This window comes from Pelodiscus sinensis, chromosome 16 (genome assembly GCF_052426305.1).
Source record: "Pelodiscus sinensis isolate ZL-2025 chromosome 16, ASM5242630v1, whole genome shotgun sequence".
Taxonomy (NCBI): domain Eukaryota; kingdom Metazoa; phylum Chordata; order Testudines; family Trionychidae; genus Pelodiscus; species Pelodiscus sinensis.
The window spans coordinates 36378546-36392145 of NC_143067.1; the positions used below are offsets into that span (position 1 = coordinate 36378546).

The 13600-nt window shown below is 44.0% G+C and overlaps 1 protein-coding gene across 2 annotated transcripts in view; it reads left to right on the top strand.

Moving 5' to 3' along the window:
- DOCK2 (dedicator of cytokinesis 2) overlaps positions 1–13600 on the top strand; it is a 499444-nt gene that overhangs the window by 468312 nt on the left and 17532 nt on the right. For both annotated transcript variants that reach the window (XM_075900153.2, XM_075900154.2), the window contains 3 exons: positions 5931–6107; positions 7390–7473; positions 10873–11010. In XM_075900153.2, the coding sequence (XP_075756268.2) occupies positions 5931–6107; positions 7390–7473; positions 10873–11010 (399 nt within the window). The remainder of the gene's footprint in view (positions 1–5930; positions 6108–7389; positions 7474–10872; positions 11011–13600) is intronic.

Consider the following 13600-nt stretch of genomic DNA (forward strand, 5'->3'; position numbering starts at 1 on the left):
TTGAAAAAGCACAGTTTGCATTACATAACGCCTTTTTTTAAAAGAGCACTTTAGAAAAAAGATGTTCTTCCTCGTAAAATGAGGTTTTCCATGGTCAAACTGCCAAGTTTTTTCGATTTACTTTCAAAAGAATGCGGCAGCAATCTAGACATAGGGGACTTTTTTTGAAAAAGGGCCACTTTTTTTGAAAAAAGACCTTGTAGTCTAGACATACCCAAACTAAACGGCAAAGGAAAAGAAATAATAAGTACATTAGAAGCAGAAAGCTTGGCATCCATAAGGGAGACCTCTGAGGGTACAAAGACATGGGGATAAAAACCTTCAGCATGGCACGAGTAACAGTTAATTCGAACTAAGGAGTTAGTTCGAATTAACATTTAACTGCTGCGTCTAGCCGCGGGCAGTTAGTTCGGACTAAGGGGGATTTAAAAATGGCGGCGCCCGGGAACATGCAAATGAAGCCCAGGATATTTAAATCCCGGGCTTCATTTGCAACTCTGGTTGCCCACATTTGCCTACCTAGCTCAAACTAACGAGCTAGTGTAGACATGCCCTTGTTGTCTTAATGTTTTTTTGTTAATTTGATCCACTAAAAATCTCACTGACCACAAAATTGGACACCACTTCCAATCCAGGATCTCAAATGTCCAGTTATAAAAAACCTGGCCCGTGAAAGATACAAGAGCTTGATTCAGGGGGAAAGAACATCAGCCCCTCCCACAGAACACACTGAAAACCTCCTCAAAGCCAGATGGAAGTCCTGAAAAAAAATCAGCAGCACAGCACTAGAATGTGAGATTTTTATTGCTGCATCAGACCCAGTCACAGCAAGTTCAAATCTTTACATCCTCAATGTTCTGTACATTTTGTAAAATATAACTCGTGGTTCTGAATGGTCAGGAACTGGAGTTCCATTGTTTAGGCAGGTGTGAATTATATAGCCTAAACAAAACCAAGAGATTTAATACCTGAAAAACCTGTGGATTCCAAAGTTTGGCCAGCATCATTGAAAAATTTTTTAACTGAGGCTCAGTCCTAGACAATCCCCTCATTTTTCAGTAGGGCAACAGAACAACAGAATAGTTATTTATTTTCAGATGCAAACAGATACAAACAGTGGCTTTGTTTGAGTTGCAGGCCCTGTGGACCGTAAATAATTTGACTGAAAACAATTTGAATTTAAATGGCTGAATTTCACAGAACTTTGAATGTACATTTCAGAGCATTGTGTTTAAATATTTTGCATACACTATATATACTTTTTCACATATGTGCTCACATTCGGTACTGTATATAGGCCAGTTATAAATATAATCTGGTTTATTGCTTACATGTCACATTCATCAACATATTAGGATCATATTGTAAAATCCCCACAAAGGTTTTTTGCCTGCAGGAAAAACCGCATTTTAATGTATTTCCTTGGCAACTGAAATTTATAACCAAGTACAGAAATGTGAGTATGAGACTGTCAAATTAAAACTCATTCTTCAAAGAAAAACTTCCTTATCTATGTTACTAGCAGCACCCTAAATTATTATGAAGAAAAATAAATTTTGATTTCCTTTATCATTTCTAGAGGGCTTTGTTGCATACCATTCATTTCTGAAAATGAAAACCAACTCATTAGTTCCTCTTCCTTTCATGTGGTAAAGCAAGACACAGGACCACTCAGGTGTGGCCTGGCTGCCCCTCCGCAGATGGCGATGGAGAAGCGATTGGGGCAACCTTGAGTGGAACTGGGACCCTGGGCTCCAAGTTGCAATGCAGTTTGGGAGCTCTCACAATGGGGCCCTGGCACAAACCGATGTCTCCTTCTCTTGGGCAGACTTGAATGTGGGAGACGCTCATTTCAAACTGGCAAAGGGGGTTCTGGGGATGAAACTAGGACAGTGCTGTGAAAACTAGGTCTGTGGCAGATGTGGTGTTAGAGTTTCAATCCTGTATCTAAGTGATTTTTCCCTACAATTATTTCTATTCAGAGTTTTTATGAAAGATGAGCCAATATATTTTGGCTTGTATTACCTGACCATAAGCTCCATTTTCCTCCTGTTCCACACCCGCATCACTCAAGCCTTGTGTTCTTGCTACCTGCTCCCTTCTTTAACACTCCCTCAGTCTGCTCCATACCTGCCTTTTTCCCCACAATCCCTCCTGTTCCTGGTATAGCCTCCCTCTCTTCCCCACATGCTTTATCAGGACTGCCTTGTTAGCTTTCCACCACCACATCTCTGTTTTACAGCCTCCAGAGCACTGAGCATAGAAATTATCTGAGTTCTGAGAGTATTGGCAGTCTCCTAAGAGTGGTTTTGCCTTGCTCTTTTTTACCTATGGCCAATGGGAGCTGTACATGTTGAGGCACAGGTGCATAGAGTGGCAGCGGCCCACCAGGCGCTACACCTGGTGAACCACCACCATTTTATTGCTCACCCCTGCTCTAGAGGGTGCGAAAGCAAAAGCACATTGCTGTGTTGCATAGTAATTGGCCCTAGTCGACTCTTTTGATGCAGGCTAAAAACTCCCTAACATATATGAAATTAGCATGTATCTAACAATCTGATCTCGGGGTGTGTCTAGACTACAGGGTTTTGTCAACAAAAGTGGACTTTTGTCGACAAAACTATACCTGCGTCTACACTACTGCTGAGTTCTGTTGACGGTAAGTCGGCAGAACGCAGCAGTTTTGTCGACGGCGGTAAACCTCATTCTTCGTGGAAAAACGCCTTTTTTTGACAGAGTTATGTCAAGAAAAGGAGCTATTGCATCCACACTGTGCTTTTTCAAAAGAGAGCACCTAGACTCTCTGTAGAAAAAGTGGCTTGCTTTGTCGACAGAACTGGCTGTAGTCTAGACGCTCTTTTTTGACAGAGGCTTTGTTGACAGTATCTGTCGACAAAGTCTCTGTCGAAAAAAGCCTGTAGTCTAGACGTACCTTCAGTGAGACAGTACTACACTAATGCACACTGGGGAGCTTTTAGTCCACATCAGCATAGTCTCCCCAGACCAGTGAGCACGCCAAAACGTTTGGTTCACTTGAGAGTTTACTTCCCTCTAGTATGCTTGCATGTAGACAAGCACTAAAAAGCAAGTATTTAATTTGCAAGTGTTACAGTAGCTTAAATCACTAGTAGGAGAACACTGTGAAGGCTGGACAGAGATCCAAGAGCTTCCTAAACTAGGATTTGTCTTAAGCATTAGACCTTCATCTCCCATATACTTAAGATTAAATGGCTATTTGTACCTATAGTACAGTATTAGTTTCTGTATAACCAACTAAAGCTAAAGTTGGCTAAAGAAGCCAAGGTTATCTTGGTGGTTTTTTGCTGCTGTGCTCTTCCCCACATGCTTTATCAGGACTGATTTGTTAGCTTTCCACCACCGCATCTCTGTTTTACAACTTCCAAAGCACTGACCATGGTACATTGGAGCACAGCGCTGAACCAGTTAGAAAGGGAGCATGGGTGAGTGTGATCACTTCTTTGCTTCCATTCTTCTCAGGCAACATGATGAGCAGAGCATCTCTCGCCCTCCTGTCCCATTTTGGGCATTGGCACACGGCTCAGTCTTTCTAAGACAGCTGCCAGCTCTCCCACACACCCCATAACAAAAGAGAAAACAGACGTGTGACTGGCTAACAATAAGCTATAAAAAGATATCTGCTTTTCTCTTGCTCTTACCTATGTTGACAGAACCCAATTCATGGCTGCACAAATGCAGACAAGAAAAGATCTTGTTTTGAGAGGCTTGATATGGTTACAATAGCTCTAGCACAGACATCAAACCCATTCGATTTTTATCTAAGACATGAAAATGGCCAAGGAGGGGGTTGTCAACAGATGTTACAGAAATCATCATCTATGATACAATATTTGTGTGCCTTGGCTCTTTCATCCCGCAGTGCTGGGAGCATGCATTTCAAAAGCATGTCCTGCTAGCACAAGACATCACTAAAATGTTCTCACTCTCTCTTTTTTGCCTTCTCGTATATTTTCAGGTCTTTCCCCTTGTTCTTGATTACAAAGGACAAAAGCATGAAAGCAGCGTCTTGGTTTCCTAGGAGTTCATCTGCTCCTGCTGCTATTCTTTACCTGAAGTCATAATCTTCTCTTTGTGACATTTCAGTTGGTTACTTTGCTATTGATTATAATTTCAGAGGCAGATACAAGGGGATTATGAATTCAGAGGTGGAATACACAACATCAGTGGACGTATTCTTTAGAAACCGAAATCCTGTCCTTTTATTCAAATGTCCTGAGGAGAGCGGATTGCATACAAACGCATACAAGTTACAGAAGAAGGGTTGTTTTTCAATAATTTTTTTCTCAGAGCTCTGCTATGATGAGTCGGGTCTTCACTCCCCTCCACCTCTTCTCTCTCCACACACACACACACATACACACGCACGCGCACGCGCATGCACCGCCCCTCCCCCCTCACACACACATACAAAACTGTTCACTTTGAAAAAAAATTGTATTTCCTCAGTGCTCTCAGAACAAGAAGGTACAGCTGGCAGATGCAATGGATCTATATCTGGTGGTGTTCTTGAGAGTTGGCTAAAAAACGGGGCCCTATGCTGAGTTATCTAACCCAGCTGGACTCTGTTTAGCAGGAGGCCAGGGAGGTTTTAGGAGTCAGCAGGGTGTGTGTTTTGTTTGGTTCAGGGCCACCAATGAGGGGGAGGGGCGAAGGGGGTATAATTGAAGTGGCATCAAGGGCCAAAGCCCTGGGCTGTTTAAATTGCCCCCAGTGTGCTCCGTGGTGTGCTCTGAGCAGCACTAAGGACTGGCCAGGAAGGGGGAGCTTTGCAGCATGGTCTGGGTGGTGCTGAAGGCTGGCTGACTCCAGTCCCACCCCTTCTGCCTGAGGCCTTGCCCCCTTCTGGGAGCATTATGTCGAGCTCCCCTTCCCCCAATGTTACTCAGGGCCCCAGCATGTCTGTCGTTCCTTCACTAGACAAAGCTGACACTTCTGCTATAGGGATGGATGAATGTATTGGTATCGCTCTGGTGGGAAAGTCCCAGTGTACAATAATTCTGGGAAAGCTGGGCCTACTCTCTTCCAGCCTTTCAATCCAGATTTACTAAATCACCGAGACACTGTGCTCCAGGTCATGTTCGTGAGTGGGCAGTGTATTTCTGAGGCGAGACGGGTACTTACTCAGCTTACATTGGAAGGCACTCTTGGACGCTTTTCATGACAGGTGTTAAAAATGCACCCATCGATGTGCTCAGCTGGTCCTCTCCTTTGCGCTAAGATGAGGGTCTTTCCTTATATTAATCAGTGTCCATAGGGATTGCTCTCAGAGACTGCGCGAACCTCTGAGGTTCCAGAATGCTCAGGGTAATTTAGTGCTTAGTTAATTGCCCATGATCTAGTGGGTAACGATATGTTCTGCATATGCCCAGTTACATATTAGTACCTCCCCTTCTTTTCCTCACTGTATACATCACATGGTATGTGGATTAATTAACTCTGTGACACAGATCGTATCTTCCGTTACATCTACATAACGTGGCCTTGATCCCAAGAAAGTCAAAATCCCTTGGACCTCCATCATTTGTTATTTCAAAAGTGCTTATACCATAGGAAAGAGAAACAATACCATGTGACTACGATGGCAAATCACACAGCAGCAGTCATGAATAGCACAGACAGTAGGTGAACAATCCACAAATCAGTTTATTCATTCCACAACAAATATACCATGCAACAAACTAGTAAAAATCAAAGTCTGCCCATGGACCGAAATTAGGGCTTGATTTGTTGATTGAATTGTTGCTCAGGAGTAGTTTTCCAGATGTATATACAAGTATTCACTAAAAAGAGGGGAAAATGATAAGCAGGCGATTTTCTCTAGGCTAGCTCTTCTATTAATGAAAACCAAGCAAAAACCAGGCACACTAAACATTCCTCCTCTTATTTCATAGATGACCATTAGTCCGCTGGAGAATGCCATCGAGACAATGTCCATGACAAACGAGAAAATTCTGATGATGATTAACCAGTACCAGGGTGATGAGAACCTTCCCATCAATCCTCTCTCCATGCTTCTGAATGGAATTGTTGACCCAGCTGTCATGGGCGGTTTTGCTAAATATGAAAAGGTAAGGGTTCTAATTGCTGTAAGGTCGTCTTCACAGATTTTTCTATTCTCATTAATGATGATAGTCCTGCTTCTTCCTCTGCCTACTGATTGTCAAAAGCTGGGGTGGGAGATACTAGGATGGGGACAAAGAAAAGCTGAACCTCATTAATTGGAAGAGCCTCAGAATCTGGTTACATATGACCCAAAGTCTCCTTTAAAAGTTGACTCTAACATGGATGCTTAACATTTGCACATGGGTTTCCATGTAAGATGGGAGGATACCATTACGCATGATAGAACAAAATAGCTTTCCTTAGCTCAACTGGTTTGGCCTGTGATAAATCACTGCAAGTTCTGCTTCTGGCAGACACAGAGTTAGCATATCTCTTACCTTGCTAATTGCTTTTCCCTGTCACTGCAGCCTTTTACAAAGCAGTTTTTGTTTCGTTTTTGTACAATGTGGTACATGGAGACTCATCCACTTAAGGAACACAATTATTGAAGATCTGTCTCCCAGAGAGCCTCATAACAAAATTTGTGGAAGGGATATTAACTCTCATGCATCAAGGCTGAAGACCGTCTCTAACTATTAGAGATTACGATGAGACTTAAATGTCACATATCGTTGGAGCTCTTGCCCCTAGTGCTGGCTGTAGTCAGAGACAGGATTATGGGACTAAGTGGCCTATATTCATTTGTTCCCTGGCAATCCAGACCTCTGTCCAAATCTAGAGACGTCCTGGAAGTTTCTGCACGCCATTTCAAACAAGCGTATCTGCATGATACTCCCCAGACCTGGAGTGAGTCCATCTGCCATAACATAGCTGTTTGTGTGCTATTTTTTAAGTAATAAGTAATAGATCAAGTTATGAATTGCTTTGGTATAGGTCTGTGTCCCATAATGGCAGATGGAAACGTTAAACTGCTCTCTAACCGATCATCCATGAGGTGCGCTTATGTGAGCCAAACAAAAAAGGCACCATTCGTTGATGAATAACTTGTGGTGCTCCAAATTCAGGGGTGCCGCTAACTGAGGGAAGTGTTCATTAAAAACCCTTGAAAACGAGAGGTTGGCTATTCAAGGTGGCTGTTCTTGAGCTTAAATGTGTTACATGCCCTTTGAACCTCAGTTGGTTTACTAATAAAGCATCACCACAAGCAGCTGTGCTATAGGCAAGTGGATGTCTTATCATTCGATTGGCACTAGCTAGAGTTCTGTAGTGATCACTGGCTCACACGGGAGACAGCATTAATTCTTTTTCATGTGAAGAAGGACTGAATGATTTACATGCCCCTCGCAGGCTTTCTTCATCGACAAGTATGCCAAAGACCATCCAGAGGATCAAGAAAAGCTGAACAGACTCAAAGATCTGATTGCTTGGCAGGTAATGCCATATTGGCAGCAATTTTCTGCAGTTTTCCTGGCTATTCCTTTCTTCCATTTATCAATTTGCTGTCCATTGGAAGTGTGTCATGTGACCTACATGATTCCGTGATTTTTAGATCTATGTTTACCTCTCCTGCTTTTTTAAAAGGGGGGGGGGGGGGAACCAACATTGTAGCTAAAAACTAACAAACTGGATTGGTGCTCCATTACTAAAGGGTTTTACAGTGGGCTCCTATGAAATCATTCCCTTTACCCTGTGATAAATCTCCCGTCCTGCGGACACATGGGATTGCAAAGAGGAGGGAAGAGAGAGGTATTAATTTGAAATCAATTCAGGCAACACAAAAGGAGATGTAAGCCCCTCAGCAACATGTATAACTGGAAATCTTCTTTACAGACAAACTTGCTGAGATGATGGATCAAATTACACAGCCATGAGTTGTCTTCTGAAATGGAGTGGGGACAGATATAACTTTGTAGGGGATCTAGAGATAGCCTCCTTTTTATTTTTAAAATAACTGCCCTTCTTTTTAATAGTTTGATGCATTACAAAAGAAATATATTTCATCCTTGATGGGCTGGATAGCTGTGTCCAGAGAGGGGTGTGGGTGAAAAGTGAAATACCATGAGACTCAGAGAAATCACCCTACCTCCTCTGTACAGTTTGAGTGAAGATCCTGAACAAAAGACCACAAAGATACCCTCTCCAGACCATCTCTGGGATGGTATGCCTACTACAATTTGCTCAAAATGAGCTCCCCTTATAGCTACTGGGTAACATTTTACATTCTAGCAGACGTCCCTGTAGACAAAAAAGAATGTGTAAGAAAACCACATCGATGGGAGAAGGGAAACTTATAAATATTAGAAAACAGTTCTCCAGTTCACCCTCATTTTTAGCTTCCTTCACACATTTTTAACATCCATTGTTTGTCATATTTCTGGAGTCAAAAGCCATAATGGAATTTTTGGTGACTTAGGGGCTGTGCAGCATATGTCCCATATCCAGGGGTGGATATAGGGCAGGGCGAACGGGGCAGCCGCCCTGGGCCCCGCGCTTCAGAAAGCCCCGCGCATGCGCCGTGGCAAAGGGGGGACCCCGCAGAATTATGCTGCCCGGGGCCCCACAAAACTGTCATCTGCCCCTGCCCGTATCACTTGCATGATTGCTGCTGCACATCCTTAAGCAAGGCTCAGCTCCTCCACCAGCCTAGAGGAGTGGCAGTAAATACTTCATAAAGTTTACTTTGTAGAGAAAAACCAGAATATTCTACCTGCGCGAGCTACATTCCAGCTATTTCTTTCTTATGTTTAAAGTATACTTTGCTAAGCAAGCCAACCTGTGGCATTCCCTGGTTCTCAAAGAATACAACACATCTACTGCAGGCAATGTCACAAAAGCAACATCAGAGTCAAGGGAAATAGCTTTCCTATTGTCCTACACTATTTGGTGCTACAATAGAGGGGAAAAAAGAAGCCTGACTTCAGGAAATATCAGAGCTATTTTTAAGAGCTCGTCAAAATAGTTAATGCTGCTACAAAACTGTATCTGGGACACAGAGTGACTGTGGGATAGAAAACCTTCATTTTAAATTTCTCTGCCAATCTATAGCTATTGCTGTTTGTGAATACTTCCCCCTCTCTGCTCAGAACTGTAAACAGCATGAATGAAAGAGAAATATACTGTACTTGCTATGAACAGAATAGGCATAAAATCATTACACTAAGTTCGTTTGCAATTTTAAAATATGTGCATGATTCTTAAATGTCGCAAACCCTACTACTGGGTTCCTTTTCTCCCGTAACATGGATGGCTGGGAAATATTATTAATTAGATAGTAATTCTCTTACCAGTAATATGTAACTCTAGATTTCTTTTGATATGTCCTGCATATCCCTCTTTCTACTATGAACCAGCTACACTGCATATTTCCCTTCACTGTAATATTAGAATAGCTCTCCAATGGGCATGAAATATGGTTCACAACATTCCTATGAGGAAGGGAAGCCTTATGTCCATTGGACAGCTACAGAGGCAGAAGGTCTTGATGTATCTATTCCTTTCTCTAACCACATGTAACACTTCCAAATATTTTTTTTTAAGTTTCCTCAACTGCATTTTGTTGAATTTCTGGTTTTCAGGCTTATGGTAAGTGATGGCCACTAAATTGTCTCCTGGATGCCCTTCACCCTGATCTGCACAGTGTCCTCCCTACTGAGAGTTGGAAATACTGAACGGATACTGCACATTGTACAACAACATTGCAACCACTGTGGTTTGTCTTGAATTGGGTACAATGTCTGTAGGCCCCCGAATTGTGACATAGACTCTTCCCTGTTAGTCCCACTGAGAGGACTAGAAGATTGTCCATAACAGAGGCAGGCAGAGAATAAACCTCCATAAAATACACTGAGAGCGATAAGGATTGTACAGTATTAATGTTATTTTCATCACACAACACATAAGCGGCTAATGCATTACTTAGAACTAGCTATGAGGTTTCGGTAATGCAGCAAAAAGGCTATTTGCAATAGATAGTTACATGTATAGGGACTAAATCTCACAAATAGCCTTCTTGAAGGACTCAGGAGCGAGTAGGTGCCCTCACAGTTGAGGAGAAGAGAGGGCTAGTGTCACTGCATGGATTTACTTGTTTACTGTTGTTTACACAGCACCCAAAACTACGCCAGATGTTTTACAGAATAACTAGAGAGGAGAGATGCAGTCTTTTCCCTGGAAAGCGTGTAGTCTGAAGTAAGAGTTTAACAAGGCGAGTGGGGAGGCAGAAGAGAAAGGTCACAGTAATAAGATGGTGTTCACTTCACCCTGGGTTCATTGAGATAGCGTATTTATTTATTTTGGTGGAAGTAACTCCAGAACTTAAGGGATTTCATGTGGGATTTGAATGAAGAGATCTTTCTATCCCTGTCTGGGCGAGCAGGGCTAGAAAGGGCCCCTGGCAGCCCTGAAGACCGATGGCTTTCCAACAGAAGAGAGGGCTTGGAAGTCGGGAGCGTGACAGCCATTTGGAAAATTGTTGGAACAATTTTCTTTGTGCTCCCAACAGTCCTGTCTATGCTCCCTAAGAAAAGGCCTTTCTAAGCAAAAATCTTATAATATGGAAAAAACCTTTCAGTCTCCAGTGAAGTAGCTCACTCAGATATAGCCTGTTCCAACCAGTTAGCCAACAAGCCGGCTTTTCAGAAGCCCTTCCCAATTTTCAGTAAGCTGCCTAGATGCCTCTCCAAGTTCCCAGGGCTGACAGATGTATTCCAGCTGATGAATCTATTAAAATCTGAGCAACAGTTTTGCAGTTGACCTGGCAGATTCTGTAAATGGAGGGAGGGAAGGTTGGCAGAACCAGTTTCATATTCTTGCTTTTTTGTTTTATTCAAGATCCCTTTCCTTGGGGCTGGAATTAAGATTCACGAGAGAAGGGTTTCGGAAAACCTTCGTCCCTTCCATGACCGTATGGAGGAGTGTTTCAAGCACTTAAAGATCAAAGTAGAAAAACAGTATGGAGTCAGAGAATTGGTAAGGGTCTCCATTTATTTCTCTTCTCTCTGCTACACTATTCCTTTATATAATGTGTGCTCTGTACTTTACAAGAAAGCAAAAAAGAGCCTCTTGCATACTTGTTACTTAAGGGTTGTCCAGTGATGCAAAAGCACCTGAAACTTAGGGTGCATCTACACAGCAGCGTTATTTTGGAATAATGGCTGCTATTCCGAAATAACTATGCGAGCGTCTACACAGCAATTCCATTATTTCAATATAATTTCAAAATAACTACGGCTTATTCCGACTTCTGTAAACCTCATTCCACAAGGAATAATGCCGCTTCTGAAATAGCTATTTTGGAATAGCGGTAGTGTGGATGCGCCACTGCTGCTATTCGAAAATAGCTCCTCCCCAGGCCATTCACAGTAATTACTCCCCAGTAATTACTTCTCAGGCTCTAAATCAAGGTAGTGCATCCACATTAGGGAACCCTGCCTCAGACTAATTTTGAGGCTTCCGTGTAGTGTAGATGTGCTGTTTCAAAATGAGCTATTTTGGCATATTTCTTCCAGAATAGCTTATTTTAGAATTAAGTGTGCAGTGTAGATGTACCCTTAAAGTCAGAGCATTAATTAGTTCCCTGATGCACCAAACATCCCCCCTTTTAAGGTTTGGAATCCTTCCCCATTTCTGGTAAACTGGCATTTCTTTTTCACATTAGAAAAAAACAGAAATAAACCTTCTGACAACATGCCATGACACATTTCTTCCCTCTTTCAAATTTTGTGTAGTGCAGGTTGAACGTCTGTGGTCCGGGACTCTCTGGTCAGGCACCATCCATGGTGCAGAAGGACTGTGGATGTTGTGGGACTAGAAAGCCCTAGCAGCAGAGGTTGCCAACGGCTCAGAGAGGAGCCCGCCAGTGGGGCCAGCTGGTCAGCAGATCCCCTGGGGCACCAGAGTCCACAGTTAGCGGGGCAGGGAAGCCGGAGGGGGCCCAGAGCTCATGGAGCAGTGGAGCCCATAGCCCGCGGGAGCTCTGGAGGGATGGCAGGGTTGCCACGAGCTCCAGCAGGGCTGCTGCAATCTCCAGCAGGGTGGTGGGACTCTTGTGAGCTCTGGCAGGGCTGCTGTGACCTCTGTTGGGGTGGATGGGCTCCATTGGGTGGGACTGTGGTGAAGTTGTGGCAAACTCCAATGGGGCTGCCATGAGTCCCAGCAAGACGATAGGGCTGCCATGAGCTCTGGAGGGGCTGCTGCGAGCTTTGGAGAGGTGACAAGGCTGGTGCAGCTCACAGGGTAGGGAGGCCGACATTCCCCCTCCCCCCCCCCCCCCCCCCCCCCCCCCCCCCCCCGCCTTCTCTGGTCCGGCAAACTCCCTTGTCCAGAACCTGTCAGGTCCAGAGGGTGCCAGACCAGGAAGTTCCAACTGGTAACTCTGAGCTTTGGTCCATAATTGATGCACATAGATGCTTCCCTTCACTTGGCTGATTCCAACTAGGTGACCCTACTTCTATTCCCAGATAGTTCTGTCAGCAAAACAAGTCTAAATATCTGAACATTGGTTCAATTGTTTGCTGGTGTTAGAAATTAGACCCTTGTTGTTTGGGGATTGAAATTGTGCTGCTCCTAGTACACATTTATCTTTGATATTTTACCTGCTGATTTGATTGTTGTTCTGGAGAAACACTTAGTGTGGCAAACTTCTCCCCTGCAGCTTTGGCATTGTCCAATGATGGAATCCTGAATAATGCAAATTGAAGCCATTTATGTCAATAGATTTCCTCTAATTCAGTCCTCTGGAGGCAGCCTCATAACAAGGAGGAGGTGTCCAAATGCTGAAGTCTTCAAAAGCCAGTGGGATCAACTTCCGTAAAAATAAAGAGCAACCTGACTTTCACTTGAGAAGAGAGAGACTAGACTGTACCTCTCTGGCAAATAACCCCCTCTCCTTCTCGTACCAAGCTCTCTGTTCTAGGCCTTTCATGGTTTCACAGAATCTTCACGGCCTGTGTAGATGTGATGGCTCTTGGGGTATGCAGAGAGTCAATTGTTTCCCCCTGCTTCCAGAGCTGCTTGCTGGTGCCTAGCTGGGTGTCTGCTCTCTGACCTAGCGTGGCTAACACTTTCCTCTGGGCTATGCAGTCTTTGCTTTGCCGTGCAGGTTAACAACAAGTGCACCCCAGTCCTTCAGCCCCTTTGAAACGTCTCCCTTTTGTGTTCAGCCCCTTATTTACTGACAGGGGTGCCAACAGCCCGGCTCTGTGCTCCCAGAAAGGGCAAGGCCTTGAGCAGAAGGGGCAGAGCCAGAAGCAGCCAGTCCTCTGGGCTTCCCAGAGTGCAGCACCATCTTCCTCTAGCTCTCACATTTGCCCAGAGCATGCAGCCTGGTGCTCCAGCAGCGATTTAAAGAGACCAGGGTTCCCACCACTGCCCTTGCCACAGTAGCCCTGGTGGCAGCTGGGACCCCTTGGCCCCTTTGAATTGCTGGGCCTTGGGCCAACTGAGCCCCCCCTCCTTGTCAGCAGGCTTGTCCAGAGAATAATCATAGTAACATCAGGTATGTGGCTTGCAAGGGAATAGTATACAGGCCAACTTGAATGAATCAACCTACAATCAGCTC